Consider the following 24,198-nt stretch of genomic DNA (forward strand, 5'->3'; position numbering starts at 1 on the left):
TGATTATAAATGAATGCACAAAAACTATTTAAACTGAACAGAGATAACATCACTGAATTCAATGATGTTGAACTCCCTTTAACTGTCATTTTGCATTATTGACACACTGTTTTTCTAATGAATGTTGTTCAGTTGCTTTGATGCAATATATTTTGTTTAAAGTGCTATATAAATAAAGGTGACTTGACTTGACTCTAGACAAAAAGGACTCATACGTCAGAATGCTGTTCATAGACTTCAGTTCAGCATTCAACACAATCATCCCTCAACAGCTCATTTACAAACTGATCCAGCTGGGGCTCAACACTTCGCTGTGCAACTGGCTGTTGGACTTTCTGACTGGAAGACCTCAGGCAGTACGGGTCGGCAGCAACAAATCCAGCACCATAACACTGTACACTGGGGCCCCCAAGGATATGTGCTGAGCCCTCTCCTCTTCACTCTGCTGACCCACGACTGCACACTGTCACATAGCTCCAACCTCTTCATTAAGTTTGCAGAAGACATGACTGTGGTGGGTCTCATTAACAACAAAGATGAGACAAACTATAGGAGCGAGGTGAGCGGCCTGGCCGGGTGGTGCAGTGACAACAATCTCTCTCTGAACGTGGAGAAGATGAAGGAGTTTATTGTTGACTTAAGGTGAGCATAAATTCAGCACGTTCCTCTGACCATCAACGGTGCAACTGTGGAGAGAGTGAGCAGCACCAAGTTCCTGGGTGTGCACATCATAGAGGACCTCTCCTGGACCGACAACACCACAGCACTGGCCAAGAAATCACAACAGCTTCTCTCCTTCCTCCGCAAACTGAGGAGAGCCAGAGCGCCCCCCCCCCATAATGTACACCTTCTACAGAGGCACCATTGAGAGCATCCTGACGAGCTGCATCACTGTGTGGTATGTCGCCTGCAACACGTCCTGCCGAAAGACTCTGCAACGCATAGTGAGAGCAGCTGAGAGGATCACTGGTGTCTCTCTCCCCTCCCTCCAGGACATTTACAGAACCCGTCTCATTCGCAAAGCCCTCTGCATTGCAGGTGATCCCACCCACCTGTCACACAGCTTCTTCAGTCTGCTGCCATCAGGGAGGAGACTGCGGCGTCTCCAGGCCAGCACCAGCAGACTGAAGGACAGCTTCATCCATCAGGCTGTCAGGAAGCTGAACTCACTCCCAAACTTGCCCACCCGTCCCTTTTCTGCCCAAGGCACCACTGAACTATGAACACCACCACCCCCCCACCCAGATCCCACATACCCAGGTTCTTCCACCTCCCACTAACATACGATGGCATGCACCAGTCACTTTGTGCAGCATTGGTCTGCTCACTACCTCATTCAGCATGGATTTGTATCACTTTAATCAGTCAAAATAAGTTTTTTTTGCACTAAGAATCTTTTTATCTGCCCTGTTTGTTCACTTCACTGATTTACACTCTGCCATCTGCCATGTGCCTTGCACTGCTTTATTTAACTTTATTTTACATTTTTTTTTATTATGTATTTTTCATTTATTGTATAGCTGTATCTTATATTTTATATTTGATCTAGATTTTTCGGTTCTACTGTTAGTGTTATCTGTATGCACCGGTGGTCTGAGAGTAACGCAATTTCGATTCTCTGTATGTATGTACTGTACATGTGGAAGAATTGACAATAAAGCAGACTTTACTTGACTTGACTTGAGTTGCTAACAGCAAAAGTTTGGTTACCAACATTCTTCAAAATATCATCATTTGTGTTCCACAGAAACTCATAAAGGTTTGGAATTGGATGATACTGATTGTGCTGTATACAGTAGTTCACATTGTGTAGCACTTCTGAATAACAGAACAGGATACTGCTCTGTCTATGGCAGCGGAAGTAATGCACTAAAAACATATATGAAAAACGTTGCCTATAGGAAAACATTTAGATCTTTTGCTTTTGTTGTAAAAATGACCAATTTCTAATAACTGCTTCTCATTTTCTAATCCTAGGCCTGCTCGATATGACAAGATGCGCATGACAATCGCATACAATTTATCGTGCAGCCCTATCTAATCCAAAGTGCTCCTATGGGAGTCTATAGGAATGTCTGTACAATGTATTAAAAAAAATATATATATATATATATATATATATATATAATAGGTATGTTTGTATAAGCAACAAACATTAGCACTGAATGATGATACATTTTATGAGATACGGACATAATTGCAGTAAAATTTGTCTCAAAAAGGACGTTGTTTTTACACACAAAGACAGGAAATAAAACTAAAAAATAACAGCAAGTTCAAGAGACAAAGGTCTGGATGATTTGTCCCGAGTATGTGCTTTATTATTAGTGTCTGCAATCTGAGCATGCCTACATGAAAGATTTGTGCCTACATGAAAGACTCCAGCCGGACGATGACACTCGTGTCTTTGTTTTTGAGACATAAAATAACCCCCATTTTTTTTATTGTTTTTATCAAAAGTATTGTTGACGTGAGAATGTTGCACAATTCTCTGCTTTTAATGAGATCACTGTATACAGTTGCCAAGCCTCAAAGTGCACTATATTCATAAAATCCTCCTCAATATAATTATTTTATTTATTTAAACAGTTAGCCTTACAGTGACTTGACATTAGACATTTGCACAAAAGAAAGTGAAAAGGTTTTTCCACAGACATACTATATACAGTATGTCTTTATCACTTTGACTTATTTTAGGAAGCATAAGATGCCATGTTTTTGATGTTGGGATTTTCTTATTGTTCAGAAAGTTACTTTTGTAACATAAAATTTTATTTCTCATTATTTACATATGACTGATCATAGGTAAAACACATCACTGAGTATAGGTAAAGCATGTCCTTTGAATGAACATTGTTGATAAAGATAATAAAATTGGTGGTTGGTACCAAAAGTCATATTTTCATGCTTCTTAAACATATTTAGAATGAGGTAGTTTGCACAGAAATTTTTACTTTAACATTGTATTATTGTGTGACAATTAACTGTTATCTGTGAATGCACTCAGTATAATAAAATGAAATGAAGTGAAATATGCTTTGCTATACTAAAAACCAGCTGCGTATTGTATAGACGAGCTGTCATATGTGCATAATGTGGACACACATTCATAAAGACATGAAGACTTGCAAGTATGGTATCCAGGTGTCGCGTTATTGCACATTCACCAACCTTTCAGAGCTCTTTTGTGGGTTATTCATCATTCATGCTCAACAAATTTCTCAGTCAAACTAATTCAAAAAAAAAAAATTCTGCAGTTGCAGAAAAAATCGCAACCCTACAAACGCCCACAAACCCATTTACAACTCCTCCGTGCTTTATCTAGTTTCACTCCCCTGGGCAAGTATAGCACTATTATGGAGATAATGACTGTGTTCTCCTCCAATGTTTTAATAGCTTTTACTGTTCAAACTTGCGTAACTGAGCCCCTGTAGTAGCAATGAATAATAAAAGGAACATGGAAACAAAAAATAATTTATTTTAACTATATATTTAACAAAAAGATTAAAGATTAAATTGTTGTTTAAATACTAAAAACTCTTTATATACTAAATCTCTATATTTTCTTAACAATAATAAATACATAAATAATTAAATAAAGACCCTTTTGATATTTCATGCTATAGGTTGCAAGATAATGTAACATTCAGTGTTACATTGACACTGACGTTTGGGGTCTCACTTGGGAACCCCAATCACTTCTGAGTAGTATGAAAAAGGCCAATGAATATTGGTGAGTTGAATTTGTTGAATGAGTTGAATTCCTAATCACTCCCATTCACTTCTGGTTACCATGATTGCTGTCTTGTGTGTCTGGGCTGTACGCATGCTTAGATACTGTGTATGATTTATGCTCTCGTTATGAGAGCACAACCATGACGACGCTCCGATCATGACTTTGCCTTCCTCACAAAGGCTTGAGTCCCCTCTGCCGTTACTCAGCCCAGTTCCTCTGCACTGCACAGTGTCACGATGACTATCGCTCTAGGAGATCAGTGGATTATACTGCAAGCTTTCCGCTGGGCCAGTCCCCACAGACCTGCCACTCCTCTCATGTGCCATTTGCCATTCAGGCTCCCGAGTAATGCTGTTTGTCCATCTCAGGCCAATCTAGTGTGTCATATGATGCTCCCAAAGAGGATCAGATTTCAATCACTGCATTGGAGGGTGAGGACGAAGGCTCAGATGAACATCACCTCTCTGGGCTAATTGCTTAGTCAGAGTCTGATGGATATGTTTCCCAGACCCAGGGCACCAAGAGCAGCAGACTGGATTTTAATCCTGGTCCCAAGCACTTGCAGCTGGATGCATTTCTTCCTGTAAGTGCATGGGGATAGGGATGCACAATTAATCACATCCAATTGTCATGTCATTTCATCAGTCAAGTCGTTTTTGTGATTAGTAGTAAATCTCCATCACGTGCATTCAGATGGAGCGGCATTTACTACACAGAGCCGTTGTTCACTGACAAGCTAAGCAATATCATGTTCATAATCACAGATTAATCTTGCAGCCCTACATGGGGATGTAATGAAGTCAAAAAAGGGAATTTTTTACTGCCTGAAGCTGCTTCCCAGCCATACATGCCTTCCTTCCAAGGCTGGTGAGCTGATGTCCACTTCTACTGCTCAGACTTGCTAGTGTTGATGCTGGAACTGTGTACAATTACCAACTTTGGCTCTCGGTGACTTTGGTCACAATGTTGGACCTCAGCGAGGTGATGTCCACTCTGGTGGTCCAGGAAGACCATCTCTGACTGAACCTTGCAGTGAAATGAGGACATAGTGTGCTTTCTTGACAACCGCATTTCCCAAGCCACAAACACTATCAAGGACTTGTCCAGCATTTCTCGGCAAACTGAAAACAGACAGAGGCCATCAAACATATTCTGCCTCCGCATGTAACCACCGCCACCAGACTGATAAGGGCTGGTCCCCAGTCCACCATGGTGTGGCCAAAACCAACATGAAGCCACCTGCAGGAAGGTGTTGTAGCCCGTCCTGCCAATAAACCTACCCTGAGATGGACAACCCAGAGAGGGAGGAAGTTCATTTTCCAGTAGTTGTTAAAAACACTGCTCATTCCCCTGAATAAGCGATGGGTAGAGAGTCTTCTTTTTCATTCTGTTTCATAGATTTTCTATGAAAGAGCAGTTCCCTAAGTCTCTGGGTCACACCTGGCATGGTCTGCCAGGGAGTGATGCAAAATGTCATCACTCCCAGCCTCAGTCAGCACTTCAAAAGTCACAAGCTGATAGCTCTTATTTTGGTGATATTCTGATTCCCATTGCAACTCTAGCTACTCCTTTGCAGGATCCATGGATCAAAAAGCCAAGTAATGACTATCATGCAGGGCCACTACTTCCTCCTCAGGATGCAAAGTTTTCCAGGTCAGGGTCCGGACCTCCTCCTTACCCCACTATGGAGCATGTCTAACGTTTTCCAGACCTTGCCGCTGGTTCATTCGGACAATCAGACTTGGTTATGTAACACATTTTTTCCAGGCGTCTCTGCAGGTTGGCATTCTATTTACCTTGATGGCAAAAAAAAATGGTATATTTGTCTTTGTCTGGAGATTGTGGTCCTGCTGATGAAGGATGCAATAAAGCCTGGCCCTCCAGTCGAGATGGAGTTGGGGCTTTGTAGCCTTCACTTCTTCGAACCCTACAATGGATTGGTTACATTTCTTTGATCTGTGTATGTTGAATTAGGCACTGCACAAGATCACATTACATTAAAGATGTTGTGACATTAAAGATGTTGTGACTCTAGCTTAATGACATGTACTCTCATCTCCCAGACGCCTGTACACAGAGCCTTTCTCTGGTTTGCTTCATAGCCTACCATTTAATGCTGACAACCAACCATTTTTTTATTTATTATTATTATTATTATTTTAACATACGTTATGAGCAGAACATTTCAAACATACTGAAATACTTCAGCGGAGCGGTTTTTGATATCAATGAGCGCGGAGTGAAGTGGGAGCGGAGTGATTATTAAATGTTCATGGGGAAATTGTTGCCACTCCACTCCACTCATATACTCTGCTTGACACATGTGAGCTTCCCAATATCTACATTGTCCACTGTCGTCACACAGTTTTGGCCTGCCATTTTACTTTATCTTTACAACCTGGCAGCCGAGCACAATTGGTGTTTTTGTTGTTTTAAAAGAAAAAAATAATTATATAAAACAGAATTATTGGAATCAATATTAGGAATTTATTTATTTTTTTTCCTAATGTAGAGTGTCCATTATGTTATATTAATATAATACAAATTATAATAACGTATTACAATTTAATTTAATAAAAAATAACCACTATATATACTGTACAGTATCTAATTTTACCAGTAAATTAAAATAGGTTCTACATTAATTTACTGCACAATCCTGCACTGCGATAAACATGTATTTCCTGCAGAGTTTAGCTCTAACCCTAATCAAACACACCTGAATATGCTAATCAGTGTCTTTAGGATCATTAGAAAATCACAGGTAGGTGAGTTTGATCAGGGTTGGAGATAAACTCTGCAGTGCATTGGCCTTCCAGGGCAAGATTTGAGGAACCCTGATGTAGGATGTTCGCATCACACATGCGTTGGTGATTAGTGATGAAATCAAAATTCTGGTCATGAATTAGAAGCAGAATATTAGGATTTGTAAAGAAACATTTTGGAGGATTTCACTATAAACCAAGAGGAGACCGGTTTCCCTTTGGTAAAAGAAACTTTGCTTCCTTTGCTCCTGTAAACAAATGTTGATTTTTCATTCATCCATGTCATATGATGACATACACCAATCATTCTGCTGGAACAAGCCTAGTCTCTTAATTATTTCAGTTAACATGTTAACCCTTAGGGTACTAAGCCCTTTTTGGTCCGTTTTCTCTATTTTTACATTTCGGCTTATAAACCATATGTAATGATGATGGACCACCATGTATTTGGTATCGATGGATTCAGAAGACCCTAAGCTACCATAAGCATGCATGCAATATGTTTATAAAGGAAGTATGAGTGAAAAATTGTACAATAAACTAGAGAATTTCAAAACAAAAATGAGATTTTTGTCATTTATTACTGAAAATCCTACCTCACACAACAAAAGTGAAAAGTTTTTGACCCAAAAATATATTTTTCAAACCCTTTGCTTGACAGAAATGGGTTAATGTTCAATCAAATGTGTAAAGAACAATTCAATAATTAACTTTATTTACAAACAGTCCTAGGCGTTTTTTTTTTATTTTTGGGACTAAGCCCTTTTTGGTCCGTTTTCTCTATTTTTACATTTCGGCTTATAAACCATATGTAATGATGATGGACCACCATGTATTTGGTATCGATGGATTCAGAAGACCCTAAGCTACCATAAGCATGCATGCAATGTGTTTATGAAGGAAGTATGAGTGAAAAATTGTACAATAAACTAGAGAATTTCAAAAACGAAAATTAGATTTTTTTTTGTCATTTATTACTGAAAAACACACAATATAGAACAGTTTTTGAAAAAAAAAATTTTTTTTCAAACTCTTTGCTTGACAGAAATGTGTTATTGTTTAATCAAATGTGTAAAGAACAATTAAATAATTAACTTTTTTTACAAACAGTCCTAGGCATGCCAGTGAGCAAAGCAAGGCCAGGAGGTCTTGTTGTACACTTTGCTTGCCTTGCAGTGCTCACAGTACTTTCTGACATCTGCAGGCTTGTGTGCAGGGTTTGCTGGGTCCAAGGGACAATGGGTAGGGGTGTGCGGCGAGTTGTCCTGTCTGCATCCTGCATCAGAGCAAATACACAATCAAACTGGAAGCTTTTTTTGTGTCAAAATTCAATGTAGAAAAAATAACTCCTATAAACTCATGTAACCCTATGAAACTCCACTGTACACTAAAAACACATTTCACCTCTCTTGACCTGAGCAGTTTACTTAGTTGAGTAAGTCAGTCTATTGAAACAAATTGCACACCACTCTTGAACTGAGTTTACAGGGAAAGAGTAGTATGGTACACTAAAACAAATATTTCATGCCTCAATCGCTATCTGACTAAAAATCCAAAACATATACATACTCAAGATGTATGATATAATAAATTATAATGATAAAGAGGTTATTTGAAGTTACATACCAGTCCTCAAATGGATCTTCCCCATCCTGGTAAAATACTTCGTCATCTGTGTAAAAGCTGTCTGCTCCAGATTTCCCCTCGTCACTTTCCAGTAATTGTTCCAGAGCTTGTTCTGCCCTAGATCTTTTACTGCTTGCAATTTTGATAAAACAATTCTGTAATAATGCTATATCTCTCTCGAATTTATCTCTTTGTGCTCGCTAATACTCCGATCGTTCTCTGTAACACTCCGATCGCTTTCTGCTTTCTCCACCTCATGCTGATTCTCCGATCGGTTATTGATTACACCTGGCTGGAGGTCGTTTTACTATAGTCCAGCCCAGCTTTTACAAGGCTACAGCAGAGCTACAGAGTCCTCTGAATGGCTAGAATAAATCATGGTAACCTTCCTCTGATTGGGTTAGAAAAATATTCCTCCCAGCGGTTTTTACATTGGTTGTTGCGCGTTGAATCTGCCTAACATAATAGTTTTCATTGGCCTGTTTACGCAGTGGTATTGCGCAATAAGGGAAGCGTGTTTAATATACAAACTGGATACCGCTGTTTTCAGTGGAATCTGAGGAAGACGGCAAAAAAACCGCATCTCTCTAGCATTAATAGTTTTTGAGATAACTACACATTTGTAAAAGTATGCCATTTTGGGCGGTACCGCCCAATCCGTCCCCAGAGGGTTAAACTGACAGCCCTAAGTGAATTAAAAAAGAGTGAAAAAAACACTTCAGTAATGACTTCTAACATCTAGACAGCATTCTGTGTTTATTGACCACATGGTGAAGAGCACCAACAAAAGTAAAATGAGCAAAATGTTAAACATTCTTACATTCCAGAAGAATGAAAACAGTTTCGTATGATGAATGCTATAGACAGTTCTATCCTGACACACTTGTGGGGAAGTTAATGCATGTTGCAGTCCTGGATACTGCATTGAACACGACATGTGTTCAAGTTAATTTGAGGTTATATTAAACTGTTTAGTACTCACAGGCTTACCATCAGCACCAGTTGGGCCAGGTTGACCCCGATTTCCTGTTCTCCCCTGTTCTCCCTAGAGAATGTACAAATTGTTTATTGTAATGAACTGTGTTTCACTGCAAAATGATGATTCATTACAAATAGATATATATAAATATAATTGTATCTTTGCCAATGGGTAAAAGCTAGTTTGGAAAAACAACAACATTTCCAAGCATTTCAGGGGCCATGAAATAGAGAATCAAAATATTCTTCATATTAACACATATAAGAGGTTACACTACAATATAAACATACTGCAAGTTATAGAACTTAAAACTAACTTAACAGTTTAACATACAAATTATTATGTTCTACCCCTTTCAAACACCAGGATTTGAAATCGGGAGAATCGTAATGTCCCAGTATCCCCTTCTACATGCTCTTAAATATGCTTCATCACCGTATGTTATCGTGTTCTGAACAACTCATGTCTATACATTAATCACAAGAGCAATACTGCTGCTGGATAAACAGTCAAAACCATCAAACTAAGAAACTGCAACTCCAAAAACGTTTGCTTAGCCTTCCTAAAGATCAGGGAATTAGAAATGAATGGTCAAAATGAGAATGGAAAATTATACTTTCTACAATATTGGACATTTTTGTTACAAAAAAAAAGAAAGAAATATAAATAAATAAAAATCTGCAATTTTATGACCTCTTTAATGCATTTATTTATTAACATGTTTTTTTTATTATTATTATTATATAATAACTTTTTTGGCTTCTTGTTTGAGAAAATAAAAATAGTTCTGAATAAGTAAAATGTATAAATTATAGTATAGCTCTGTTCTCTGTCTGCAACTCTTTTAATCACCACATGCAGTCAAGGTTATCTTTCTGCAATCTATTTAGTATTCAGGGCCATTTTACTGTGATCACCTGCTGAAAAGCAGCATGTGTTTTCATGCATAGGCTTGACCTTATAAACTTCAAACTTATGTTTTATGCAATGACTTCTAATGTAATGAAGATATTATATAAACTGTGCTGTTGTATAAACCAACCAAAGGGATTAAGGGAAAGATTATTATACCTTCATTCCTGTGGCACCAGGTGGCCCAGGTGGACAGATGCATGGCTCTGGGGTTGAATCAATGTCGCCTGGTCCATTAGCACACTAAAGAAAAAAATAACAAAACTTGTTTTACTATGGTGCATTTTGTAAAACATAGAACTTCAGACATAATGTCTTCTTTGTGGTATAAGCTAAACTTTGTGGCCAAACCCAAAACAATTTTCTCGTCTCATGGCAGCCATTTTTGTTGAATTATTCATTCAATCAGCAGTACGGCCCAATAGTTCTAAAATAGCAAAATTACAGCAGCAGAAATACAGCACAAGACAACTGTTGAACCCGACATTGACATAAAGAGCTTTAAAGTCAGCATGAAATCTACAATTTTAATTTTTATGGTACATTGCACTGTTTATTATAAATGATATATTTGACATAATCTTGAATTAAAATAACTTCTTCCCCTCATAACAACATCTGTTCTCTGATTGATGACTTGTTCACTGGTGTGAGGGTGGGACAGTAATCCCTCCCTTCCAGCAGTCTGCCACTTACCTGAGATCACAGCAGTTAGCAAACAACAGTGATCCAATCAATTCCCAATGGACAAAAAATATGTTATTTTCTCTCTCGTTTAAGAAGCTGGTTCACTCTGAAATATACGTCACAATAGGGATGAGCAATATCTCAAGTTTCATGCCAACTTTAAGCCACCATATGATACATCAGAAAGTACCATGACACTAACATGATTTGTTGACATAGTACATTGAAAGTACTATGATATGCTTTAAAGTACAGTAGAGTAGCATGGTATTGCTAAAGTAGCAGTTTGACTGAATGCTTTTGTCAGAGAAGGCTCACACCAGCATCATTCAGCCATTCATTCCCAAAGCTGCTGACAGTCCACTGCAAGATTTTTTCCAGCTATTACTATACTTAGACACTCCAAAAAAAAAAACATGAGGCAAATCTTACCTCTGCAATTCAAAATGAGATTAGCAGTTACGTTTGAAAGCGAGCAAAGCCATCTTCAAAAGTACATACCTCTCCATCCTAAAAATAAAAGAGTGAAAATACGTAAAGTGGCTAGGGCAAAAACCATAACTTAGCTTAGAGGTGCAAGGCTTTACTGCAACATGTGCAAGCAGAAAAGGAAAATGATGCTAAATAAAGTGTTGCCACATTGTTTATAAATGTCCTACATCTCTAAACAGTGAGTCTCAAAGAGATCAGAAAATAATGCCAGGTCAAGAAACCATCCAAGATTCTGGTACTCACAACTCCAGGTATTTCACAGGCTGTTTCTCTGTTATTTTGCTCAGGGTCACAGTAGATTCTGAGTTTTTGTATTTCAAACTGTTCAGGGAGAGACAGAGAGAGAGACAAAGAGACAGAGAGAGATGTAGTTTTAGAAAACTCAAGGCCTGGGGCTGCTTTTCCACAGGAACACTGCTGTGTTGCACATGTTGAAAATGTTCCATGCTATGTTTATTATTTGGCAAAAGATCACAAATACACATATTCCAATAACTTCCAATATTCCTTGATAAAATTGTAAAATATGCTTTGTCATAATTTTGTTAACTTCATATACCAGAAGTATTAAAACCAATATCATATGTTTACTTTTTTCCTTCATTTTTATTTATTTTTATTAGGGATGAGTATTATTGGTTCCCTATATGTCGGTCACTACGAGTTATGTCGAACAACATATGTGGTCTCACTTGGGAGGCCAATCATCTCTGAGTTTTTTTGTTCATCAACCTGCCCACCACGTCCCAGAATGCAACGCGGCGCCCACGTCGTGACGTCATTACTTGGCGTGGCCGCCATGTTGATGGCCCCCTTTACTGCTACTCGGACTACTGCGCAGTGTTTAGACATACTGTACTCCCTTTCAGCCGTGTGTCTTAATTTGATTAATTAAAAATCTATTTCAACCATGGTAAACCGTTGCTGAATTGTGGGGTGTAATAGCACAACATAATCGCCATGGGGAAAAAATTAGAATGAATTAACTTTCCACCGCTTTCCTGCTTGGTCAACATTGAACATAATGGAAATTTCCCGGGTTACTCATCCAAAATATGGGAAAATTTAAACATTTATCTTTCTGTTGCTATACCTCTGCTGACATCAAAAATTCGTACTACAAGACTGCTGCATTAACTAACGTTAAGCGAGTTGTGAAGCTAGGTATAACGTGACTTTGCTCACAGATTAGTGTGAAATCGTGCTCTCACAACAACCACGCTATCTTAAGAAGCCCAACACCATGCTAAGGTTGCTTTCAAGTAAGCAAAACGATGCTTTGAAAACATCTGTTTCGTTGGAAGGGCAAGGGGGTAGCAACAGGACAAAAGTAACGTTACAGAGACTGACAGGTCCGATGGAATGGCTAACAAGATATTTTACAGGAAAATACTAAAACGGGAAGACAGCAGGAAAAAAGCTCAAATATGTGAGAACCCTGGAAAAAAAACGGGAGGGTTGACAGCTTCTAACTACACTTTTGAAACACATAGTTAAAAGTAGATGTGTGAATGGTTGTTAGCACTAACAGTTCCTTAACTAACAGCTATGTGGAGCGCAGCTTGCCGTTGTCCGGATTACTGTATACTGTTTGTCGGCTTTATGATCTGCAGCTCCTAAACCCATCCGTTTGTGAACCACACATGAGACTCCAATGACTTTTAGCTTAGGAACTGTTCTGAAGTGTAGGCGCTCACAAAACAAACAAGATAGCCGAAGATATCTATAATGCAAAAGTGCGGCAGCAAGTCGTCGTCGGTGCTCCACTCTTTGTTGGAAATTTCATAGGGATCCAAACCGTTAATAGTGCCGATTTTGTCCACATACCGGTCCCTGGCATCCCTATTTAGCATATCAGTGTAAATCCCACAACCTTTTCGCGATTTTTAACATCTTTTTTCTTTCTCCCACCTCTGCTTCTACTCGTTCGTCTTGCTGTATGTTTACATTCGCGAGGCCATCAACATGGCCGCCACATCCCAGAATGCAATGCGGCACCCAAGCCCTATTAGGTGTGGTCACTTTAAGAGACAATGAATGCATCCAATATAATACACATACGATTTGTATTTGTCGGTACAAGAGCAAAAACAGACAAATTCGGTGTTCAAGTGTTTTGAGACGCCTCTCTCTGCGTGAGCCCTGAACACCAGAACACAGCGGTGCTGAAGTGGGTTCTTACACATCCTTTTCTGTTTGTTTAAACTGTGATTTGTTTTTGTTCGTTGAGGTGTAGGAGGAACTTAAAGGAGAACTTTGCAAAAGAGAGGTCGGTTCAGGCTCTCTCTCAGCGTGCGCACCAAGCACAGCGCGCGAGTAACCAGCTACTCAGTACAGCTTTTCCGTGTCTTGTGTTTGAATGTTTTAAAGTCTTTTTAATGGTTACATTTGCATGTGGCAAGGCTTAATAACAAGTGAAAATGATAAGCTTTCGTGACGACACGCAGCAGCGTTCTGTAAACTGTCCTGAGCGTCTTTTTAGACTGGCCTCAGCCAGACGGTTGAGATCGACTATTAAAGGTGGGATATTTTTTCCTATTGAAAGAACGATCATAGCTCACTATCAGCAGTTATTTTATCTATGTTCGTAACATTTCTTACATATTATTGCTCGGTGTAAGAGATAAATAAAGATTAAAGGTAAACAGCACCAGTACGAGTGATTGCGTGTGTGAATTAGTCATACCGTCTCTATATTATTGTGAAGCTGGGGGTTGTAAATAGCCTAGTTCCTTCAAAAGTAGAAAAATATGCTATAATACGTTTTGAGATTCTAAGATACATTAGTGATAAATCACAGGACAGTACTGACAACTGCGTTCCTCTATGTGCTCGATCTTCACAGCTATGAGTTTTCGTGCCATAATGCAGCTGCGCGAACATGGTAGCCTCAAGGCTCACTGCTCGCGCGCCATCACTATGTGTTGAACCGCCGTTCACCTCTGTGTTTTGCTTTTATGCCAGTGACTGGCAGAATCATGTGGCTACACAAGCTTTTAAGGGGGAAGTATTAACAGGAAATAACCGACATGAGAAAATTACGTAGGTTAGAGGTTCTGAATTTCGGTTTCGATTACTTTTCAATTAATTGTCCAGCCCTACCTGAGCCACTCCATGTGCCAACGGGTATAAATGGGGCAACAGATGCATCTACTCATTAGATTTTTGCTTCGGAGCCGAGTGGTTGTATGACAGCTGTTATACTCCACAAAGCCATTCATATGCTTTGTGTCGGGAAGCTGTTCTGATTGGCGGTACGGCGCAAACAGTTGTGTCCCTTTCAGCGATTCCCCTGGGTGCTTCAACTAAGAGAGCAGATTTCCTAAAAGAGCAAATCACGGACGATTCGCATCTTTTTAAAGACGACATTTCGTCCGCGTCCTTCTGGATGCAGTCGTTTCCTGTTCTCTGACAACGGCCACAAGCGTTGTCTTCCGTGTCTGGGCATTCAGCACGCTGAAGGCGCGTTCGTGGATGGTTCATGCACGCACTGCGTGTGTGACCAAGGCAACGCTGCGATCCCGTCTCTCCTTTCTTAAAGGGAAAGGAGCAGACCCCTCTGTCACTACCCGTTCCGGTTTCTCTGCCATGAGCAGAGGACCTCCGCCTAGTGCTGTGGGAGATTTGAAGGTGACAGTGAGAGCTTCTCCGCCGGGCCACGCCCCACGGACCTCTTACCCCTTCCACAGTGTTTGTCCTGTGCGGCTGCTGGGTGATTTTGCTGTGTTGTCTTATGGCAGTCCCAACGGGTCATTCAGGTTGCCGTCGGGAATCAGATGTCGATTGCAGCATCAGGGATGGGCTATTGACCTCTTTGGATGAAGATTTGGCGGGGCTGCCCCCCTCGAGTGTTGTCGCCACTGCCGAATTGGACCCAGAGTTTACAGCCATGCTTGCCCGGGCAGCTATTAGCATCAGGATGGAGGTGAATGCGCAAGGCTGCCAAGGCTTACAGTGCTGCGGGCCAAGCTGACTCTGCCCTGCATGCCATGGCTATCCTGCAAACTCACCAAGCCAAGGCTTTAACAAACGCATGAGGGTAGAACCAATCTGAGGTTGATGCAGGAGCTGCGCACGGTTACTGACCTCACCCTTCCAGGTGACGGAAGTCACCATGCAGTGCCTCAGGAAGGCGATGTCCACTCTGGTGGTCCAGTAGTGCCATTTCTTGTTCAGCCTGGTCTGTATGAGAGACGTTGACAAAGTGCACTTTCTCGACGCTCCCATCTCCCAGGCTGTCCTGTCTGGCGACGCTGTCAGGGGCTGTGCCCAGCAGTTCCTGACAGAACAACAGCAGACTGAGGCAATACAGCACATCTCACCCCGACGTTATCCTCCGGTTGCCACCATTCCATCGCTGGCAGTGCCTCAGCCTGCTCGTCGCCGTGGGTGCCCGCCTGCATCCTCCACACCAGCTCCACCCCGTGCTGAAATTTCTTCGAGGCTGGTGCGATGAGCCCCGCGCAGGAGAGTGGCGCCCCCCGTGTCACTTCCGGCTGCGAAGTCCACTAGGAAGACGACTAAGCGGCCCTGACACAGGCAACTTGGAGATGTGGGAGACTGTTCTTCAGGAGCTGGCGGAGACAGCGTCACTCCTTCCCCCGGAGGAGGGCCGGGTGGAGAATCCTCAGTTTTTGTTTCTTCTGTTACGCCGCTGGTCCAATGGCCGGCGGTACCCACTTTTTCATAAAAGAGCAATTTCCCTTTCCTCTGAGTTGCAAGACTCACGGGTTGACGATGAGCAACGCACTGCCTCCTCATTCTCACCCATGATGCCCCCTTTCGCCAGCGGTCAAGAGGTCGCGGTTCGGAGATGCAAAGCCTCTCCACGCGTCTCTGGCCAGTTCCTCTGGGAACACGAGGAGTGTGGCCTTGATGACTTGCAACGCGATGCCTTTTGGGCCATCCGACACAACTCCCCATCGCTGCACCACTGCGGGTATGTCGACTGTCCCTTTGGTGCCACCTGTACAGAGTTGGGAGCGTGGCTTGTGCTGCCCAACCCGTCACGCTGGCTCATTCAGATGGTCCGACCTGGTTATGTGATTCAGTTCGCCCAGCGACCTCCCAAGTTCAATGGCGTCCTCGAGACTTCGGTGGCAGTCCGTGATGCCTCTGTCTTGCGCGAGGAGATTGCTGTCCTGCTGGCGAAGGATGCAATCGAGCTGGTCCCTCCAGCTGAGATGAGGACGGGGTTTTACAAGCCCTTACAACATTATACCCAAGAAAAGCGTTTGCCTTCGGCCTATCCTGGATCTGCGAGTCTGAAATCGGGCCCTGCACAAGATCCCGTTCAAGATGCCGGGCCCGGCCTACTCTCACCTTGTCCTGAGACCACGGCCTGGATACATGCCCAAGGTTCCCACCACTCCCTTCTGAGACCAGGTGGTGAATCTGCAAGCGCTGCCCCTGGAGGAGGCAGATGTCACCTTTATTTATTTATATAGCGCTTTAAACAAAATACATTGCGTCAAAGCAACTGAACAACATTCATTAGGAAAACAGTGTCAATAATGCAAAAATGATAGTTAAAGGCAGTTCATCATTGGATTCAGTTATGTCATCTCTGTTCAGTTAAATAGTGTCTGTGCATTTATTTGCAATCAAGTCAACGATATCGCTGTAGATGAAGTGTCCCCAACTAAGCAAGCCAGAGGCGACAGCGGCAAGGAACCGAAACTCCATCGGTGACAGAATGGAGAAAAAAACCTTGGGAGAAACCAGGCTCAGTTGGGGGGCCAGTTCTCCTCTGACCAGACGAAACCAGTAGTTCAATTCCAGACTGCAGCAAAGTCAGATTGTGCAGAAGAATCATCTGTTTCCTGTGGTCTTGTCCTGGTGCTTCTCTGAGACAAGGTCTTTACAGGGGATCTGTATCTGGGGCTCTAGTTGTCCTGGTCTCCACTGTCTTTCAGGGAAGTAGAGGTCCTTTCTAGGTGCTGATCCAGCATCTGGTCTGGATACGTACTGGATCCGGGTGACTGCAGTGACCCTCTGATCTGGATACAGACTGGATCTGGTGGCCACGGTGACCTCGGAACAAGAGAGAAACAGACAAATATTAGCGTAGATGCCATTCTTCTAATGATGTAGCAAGTACATAGGTTGTTATGGGAAGTGTTTCCGGTTCCGGTTTACCTAATTAATGCAGCCTAAAAATCCTTTAACGGATTTGGATAATAAAAGCATATTAGTATGTTATGTGTATGCCAGGTTAAAGAGATGGGTCTTTAATCTAGATTTAAACTGCTAGAGTGTGTCTGCCTCCCGAACAATGTTAGGTAGGTTATTCCAGAGTTTAGGCGCCAAATAGGAAAAGGATCTGCCGCCTGCAGTTGATTTTGATATTCTAGGTATTATCAAATTGCCTGAGATTTGAGAACGTAGCGGACGTAGAGGATTATAATGTAAAAGGAGCTCATTCAAATACTGAGGTGCTAAACCATTCAGGGCTTTATAAGTAATAAGCAATATTTTAAAATCTATGCGATGCTTGATAGGGAGCCAGTGCAATGTTGACAGGACCAGGCTAATATGGTCATACTTCCTGGTTCTAGTAAGAACTCTTGCTGCTGCATTTTGGACTAGCTGTAGTTTGTTTACTAAGCGTGCAGAACAACCACCCAATAAAGCATTACAATAATCTAACCTTGAGGTCATAAATGCATGGATTAACATTTCTGCATTTGACATTGAGAGCATAGGCCGTAATTTAGATATATTTTTGAGATGGAAAAATGCAGTTTTACAAATGCTAGAAACGTGGCTTTCTAAGGAAAGAATGCGATCAAGTAGCACACCTAGGTTCCTAACTGATGATGAAGAATTGACAGAGCAACCATCAAGTCTTAGACAGTGTTCTAGGTTATTACAAGCAGAGTTTTTAGGTCCTATAATTAACACCTCTGTTTTTTCAGAATTTAGCAGTAAGAAATTACTCGTCATCCAGTTTTTTATATCGACTATGCAATCCATTAGTTTTTCAAATTGGTGTGTTTCACCGGGCTGCGAAGAAATATAGAGCTGAGTATCATCAGCATAACAGTGAAAGCTAACACCATGTTTCCTGATGATATCTCCCAAGGGTAACATATAAAGCGTGAAGAGTAGCAGCCCTAGTACTGAGCCTTGAGGTACTCCATACTGCACTTGTGATCGATAGGATACATCTTCATTCACTGCTACGAACTGATGGCGGTCATATAAGTACGATTTAAACCATGCTAATGCACTTCCACTGATGCCAACAAAGTATTCAAGTCTATGCAAAAGAATGTTGTGGTGAATTGTGTCAAACGCAGCACTAAGATCCAATAAAACTAATAGAGAGATACACCCACGATCAGATGATAAGAGCAGATCATTTGTAACTCTAAGGAGAGCAGTCTCAGTACTATGATACGGTCTAAATCCTGACTGGAAATCCTCACATATACCATTTTTCTCTAAGAAGGAATATAATTGTGTGGATACCACCTTTCCTAGTATCTTGGACAGAAAAGGGAGATTCGAGATTGGTCTATAATTAACTAGTTCTTTGGGGTCAAGTTGTGGTTTTTTGATGAGAGGCTTAATAACAGCCAGTTTGAAGGTTTTGGGGACATGTCCTAATGACAATGAGGAATTAATAATAGTCAGACGAGGATCTATGACTTCTGGAAGCCTCTCTTTCAGGAGCTTAGATGGTATAGGGTCTAACATACATGTTGTTGGTTTAGATGATTTAACAAGTTTATACAATTCTTCCTCTCCTATGGTAGAGAATGAGTGGAACTGTTCCTCAGGGGGTCTATAGTGCACTGTCTGATGTGATACTGTAGCTGACGGCTGAATGGTTGCAATTTTATCTCTAATAGTATCGATTTTAGAAGTAAAGTAGTTCATAAAGTCATTACTGCTGTGGTGTTGGGAAATGTCAACACTTGTTGAGGCTTTATTTTTCGTTAATTTAGCCACTGTATTGAATAAATACCTGGGGTTATGTTTGTTTTCTTCTAAAAGAGAAGAAAAGTAATCGGATCTAGCAGTTTTTAATGCTTTTCTGTAGGATATGTTACTTTCCCGCCAAGCAATACGAAATACCTCTAGTTTTGTTTTCCTCCAGCTGCGCTCCATTTTTCGGGCTGCTCTCTTTAGGGTGCGAGTATGCTCATTATACCATGGTGTCAAACTGTTTTCCTTAACCTTCCTTAAGCGTAAAGGAGCAACTTTATTTAAAGTGCTAGAAAAGAGAGAGTCCATAGTTTCTGTTACATCATCAAGTTGTTCTGAGGTTTAGGATATGCTAAGGAATTTGGATACATCAGGAAGATAACTTAAAAAGCAGTCTTTTGTGTTAGAAGTGATGGTTCTTCCATACTTGTAACAAGAAGTAGAATTTACAATTTTGGCTATATGAATTTTGCAAAGAACTAAATAATGATCTGAGATATCATCACTTGGCTGAATAATTTCAACACCATCAACATCAATTCCATGTGACAGTATTAAATCTAGAGTATGATTTCGACAATGAGTAGGTCCTGAAACGTGTTGTCTAACACCAATAGAGTTTAGAATGTCTATAAATGCTGATCCCAATGCATCGTTTTCATTATCAACATGGATATTAAAATCACCAACTATTAAGACTTTATCTGCAGCCAGAACTAACTCGGATGTAAAATCACCAAACTCTTTAATAAAGTCTGTATGGTGCCCTGGTGGCCTGTATACAGTAGCCAGTACAAACATAACAGGGGATTTATCATTAACATTTGTTTCTTTGGATAATGTTATATGAAGTACCATTACTTCAAACGAGTTATACTTGTAGCCTGCCCTCCGAGAAATCCTGAAAACGTTGTTATAAATTGAAGCAACACCTCCACCTTTGCCTTTTAGACGTGGCTCATGTTTATAACAGTAATCTTGGGGGGTGGACTCATTTAAAATAATGTAATCATCAGGTTTTAGCCAGGTTTCTGTCAAACAGAGGACATCTAGATTATGATCAGTGATCATATTATTTACAAAAAGTGTTTTTGTAGAAAGGGATCTGATATTCAATAAGGCAAGCTTTATCATTTGTTTATCCATATTGCTTCTGTTTTTTTATTTGTTGAACCTCAATTAAATTGTTAATCTTAACTTGGTTTGGATGTTTTTTGTATTTTCTAGTTCGGGGAACAGACACAGTCTCTATAGTGTGATATCTAGGTCTATGTGCTGAGAATTAACTGACCTCTGTGACGGGATCCAGCCTTGGCGTTGCTGTGTCCCGTAAGAGCGCTTTGAATATACGTGTAGCGCACCCAGAGCTTCAGAAGCTCTGAGCCGCTCCTGGTCTGCTTTGGAGGTCAGCAGAAGGTGAAGGCTGTCTCCAAGAAGAGGTTGGCCCACTGGATAGTGGATGCCATCACCTTGGCGTACCGTTCCCATGGTGAGCCGTGCCCCCTGGGGGTGAGGGCCCACTCCACACGGAGTTTGGCCTCCTCTTATTCACTGCCGCACGGTGTCTCTCTGGCTGACATTTGTCGAGCTGCGGGCTGGGCAACACCTAACACCTTCGCGGAGTTCTACAACCTTCGTGTAGAGCCAGTTTCTTCCCATGTGTTGGGTAACAGGTAATTGGCGGGAAGGGATGGCTGGGTGTCATGCTTGCTGCGCCATTCCCCCTAACACGGGGATACGGGCGCCTTTCTTCTTCCAGTTGGCGTTGCCCAGTTGGCGTACCCTGGTCGAGCATCTTCCAGCACCCTCGGCAGTCAGACTTGGCGGAGGAGTCTGTCGCCAGGCCCAGTACTGGTGTTAGCATGCCCGGAGCTATGGTCAGCCCCTGTACTGGGCTAGGTGTCCATATGGCTTGATTCCTTATGGGTAATCCCATATGTGTATTCTTCCACAGTAAGGTTTCCCTCTTGGCAAACCCGTGTCTTCCCTTGACAGACCCGTTCTGTCAGTCTCTTCTGGCAGCCGTTCCATCCCTACTCTAAGGTAGGACCTGCCTCAGAGACCCTTTCCATATCTAGTACTTCCCCCTGGGTCAGTCCATATCAGTATCTCCACATGTCACCTCCCTACGGATAGGATGGGGGCTTTGGGAAGGTTACGACCTTAAGCATAGCTTTTGTGGCACGCCACGACTTGCCGACAATTGCAGCACCACAGGGTTCTGACGGTATTCAGGTTGTGGCGTTTTCCATAGGACCCCATATGTCGTTCGACATAACTCGTAGTGACTGACAGATAGGTAACGTCTCAGTTACGTACGTAACCCTCGTTCCCTGATGGAGGGAAAGGAGATGTTATGTCCCCATGCCACAACCTTGAACCGGTCGCTGTTGCCGGGACACGTTCTCGGCTCCTCAGCATAAAACCTAATGAGTGGATGCACCTGTCGCCCTATTTATACCCGTTGGCATGGGGAGTGGCTCAGGTATGTTAAATCCACTAGCCAATTTTCATTGGCGTTTTCTCTTAAACTCAGAGATGATTGGCCTCCCAAGTGAGACCCCATATGTCGTTCGACATAACGTCTCCGTTCCCTCCATCGGGGAACTAGGGTTACGTACTTAACTGAGATGTTTGAATGAGCGATGTTTGTAGTCCAAAGAAAGAGTGGTGCATTAATCAGTTTAACATTTAAAATACATATAAATTATAATATGGTTCAACCCTCTACGCACACATTGTCAATAGAATCACTAATTTATTTTCTTAGTTTACTCACCAGACTGTTTGAATAATGACCGTTACACGTTCATTTATATACTGTATGATGAACGATTTGGAATATGCTGATCTTCACAAAATAACAGCTTTCACAAAGATGTACTCATATTTGATATGATTTGAAAGCATAACAAAACTTTTAACAAGCATCAATCAATCAAGCATTTTTATAGGTTAGTAGTGATCATCACATTGATAATAAAATACTATTATTTTTTTTAATGTAACTTTTTCTAAATAACTTTCCAGTCTGAACCTTCACTTTGCACATTTCTCACAAATCAAGTGAGAATTATCTTTGCAGACAGATAAAAACAATTCACATGTGAATAGCACATTTCTAAACATAACATTTAGGAATGTTAGCATCTTCCTTTGTTTGGGCCTTCATCTCTCCTTTTTTGGTTATACAATTAATGAACAACATTATGACGGTTAATTAAGTAAGCATGTGTATAGTATAAACATCAAGCAGCATGCATTTGTGTAGTATGAATGCAATCTGAATGTACTAGGTCAACAGGCTAGCATAGTCATTTGAGCTTCAAATGGTGTTTGGTTGTTTTTCTGCCATCTGCGATCCTTAAAGTGTCCATTGGATGTGAACTTTAGAATGTTGGCAGAAGCAGGTCATCTGGTGTAATTTGCCTACGGTTTTTACTATAACCTTTATGCCTTCCAGGGTTAACTCAATTATTGTCTTAAAATTTCTACACTGCTGGGTTCAAATTAACCGATAATGGGATGGAAATTAAAAAAATAACAGAAATTCTACCTCGGTTGGGTATCGTTTAGGTTTTTTAGGATAACAGTGCCAAATCGGTGTTCCCTCTTGCAGAAAGTCCACATATGCACCACAGAAGTAATAGACACTCATGACACTCCAGGAAATCCATAATATGGACAAAGGTATCTAACTATTCCTGTAACTAAATAATAATAATAATAATAATAATAATAATGACGATGATAATAATAATAAAGATAAAGATAGAAAATGCTTTGAATGATGAAACATGAGGACAATAAATACACGACTGTGACAATATATGGATATTGCTCTTTTGTTGGACAACATGTTTAGAAACGCTTCTCATTGCATGTTATTCATTTAGGCACATTTAATGTAGGCTACCTGCTGGCAAAAGAGCAAGTATAACTGCTGCATTCACACTCTCCTCGGATAGTTTTCTCATTCACCACATGAATGCAGAATAATTTAACTAGTGATCACATGTGGTGATGATATTGTCCCTTTCGGAGCACCGGGGGGAAATATTTCAATCAACAATGCAGGCATTTAAGTGGCACCAAAATCTGTTATGATTCAGTCTGGTACAGTACATATATGTAAGGTTTCGGTACCCAACCTTAATGACTACAGTAGCAACACAGACAGTAATAATTCCTTACATTTATATATTGCTTTTCTGGGCACTCAAAGCGCTTAACATAGAGGGGGGGAGGGGGTGTCCTCAACCACCACCGGTGTGCAGCATCCACTTAGATTAGGCAATAGCAGCCATATTGCGCCAGAACACCCACCACACACCAGCTTATTGGTGGAGACAAGGCAGAGTGATGAAGACAATCAGCAGATATGGGGATGGTTAGGAGGCCATGATGGTCAGCGGCCACCCCCATTTTTTTTCGAAAGGCATCCTGGGATTTTTAATCACCACAATCTAATCTGAAAGACGGTGCTTTTTGTCAGTATAGTGTCCCCATCACTACTCTGAGGAATTAGGACCCACACAGACCACAGGGAGAGTACCCCCTGACGGCCTCACTAATACCTCTTCCAGCAGCAACCTAGTTTTCTTATTAGGTCTCCCATCAAGGTATTGACCAGCTCAAACCTGATTAGCTTCAGTGGGTGCTGGCATAGTACAGTGACTGCAAAAACACCCAGAAATTAGTTCTCGGAGTTGATCACAATTTGTGGGCTTCTGCTTGTCCACTCGCCTTTAGAGGACTGACCACAAGTCCTCTATGGGATTGAAATCCAAAATTTCAATGTAATGATCACTCTTGCTTTGTGACATGGTGCTCCATCATGCTGGGACATGCTCAAATCATCACCAAATTACTCATGGATCATTGGAAAAAGTCGTTTTTGCAGGACATTTTGATGTCATTCTTTATTCATGGCAGTGTTTTTGGGCAGAATTATGAGAGAGCCCACTCCATTGGTTGAAAAGCAACCCCCATGGATGGTCTCAGGATGCTTCAATGTTGGCATGACACAGGACTCATGGTAGCGTTCACCTTTTCTTCTCCGAACAATC

General features: G+C 41.3%; 1 protein-coding gene across 1 annotated transcript in view; it reads right to left on the reverse strand.

The window, feature by feature from the left end:
• The window catches only part of LOC132157463 (collagen alpha-1(XXI) chain-like), a 124,998-nt gene that overhangs the window by 92,423 nt on the left and 8,377 nt on the right, over nucleotides 1-24,198 (reverse strand). Inside the window, exons 7-9 of the mRNA XM_059566822.1 lie at nucleotides 11,441-11,518; nucleotides 10,178-10,261; nucleotides 9,110-9,172 (exon numbers count right to left, since the gene is read on the reverse strand). Of these exons, the coding sequence (XP_059422805.1) occupies nucleotides 9,110-9,172; nucleotides 10,178-10,261; nucleotides 11,441-11,518 (225 nt within the window). The remainder of the gene's footprint in view (nucleotides 1-9,109; nucleotides 9,173-10,177; nucleotides 10,262-11,440; nucleotides 11,519-24,198) is intronic.

This window comes from Carassius carassius, chromosome 14 (assembly GCF_963082965.1).
Source record: "Carassius carassius chromosome 14, fCarCar2.1, whole genome shotgun sequence".
Taxonomy (NCBI): domain Eukaryota; kingdom Metazoa; phylum Chordata; class Actinopteri; order Cypriniformes; family Cyprinidae; genus Carassius; species Carassius carassius.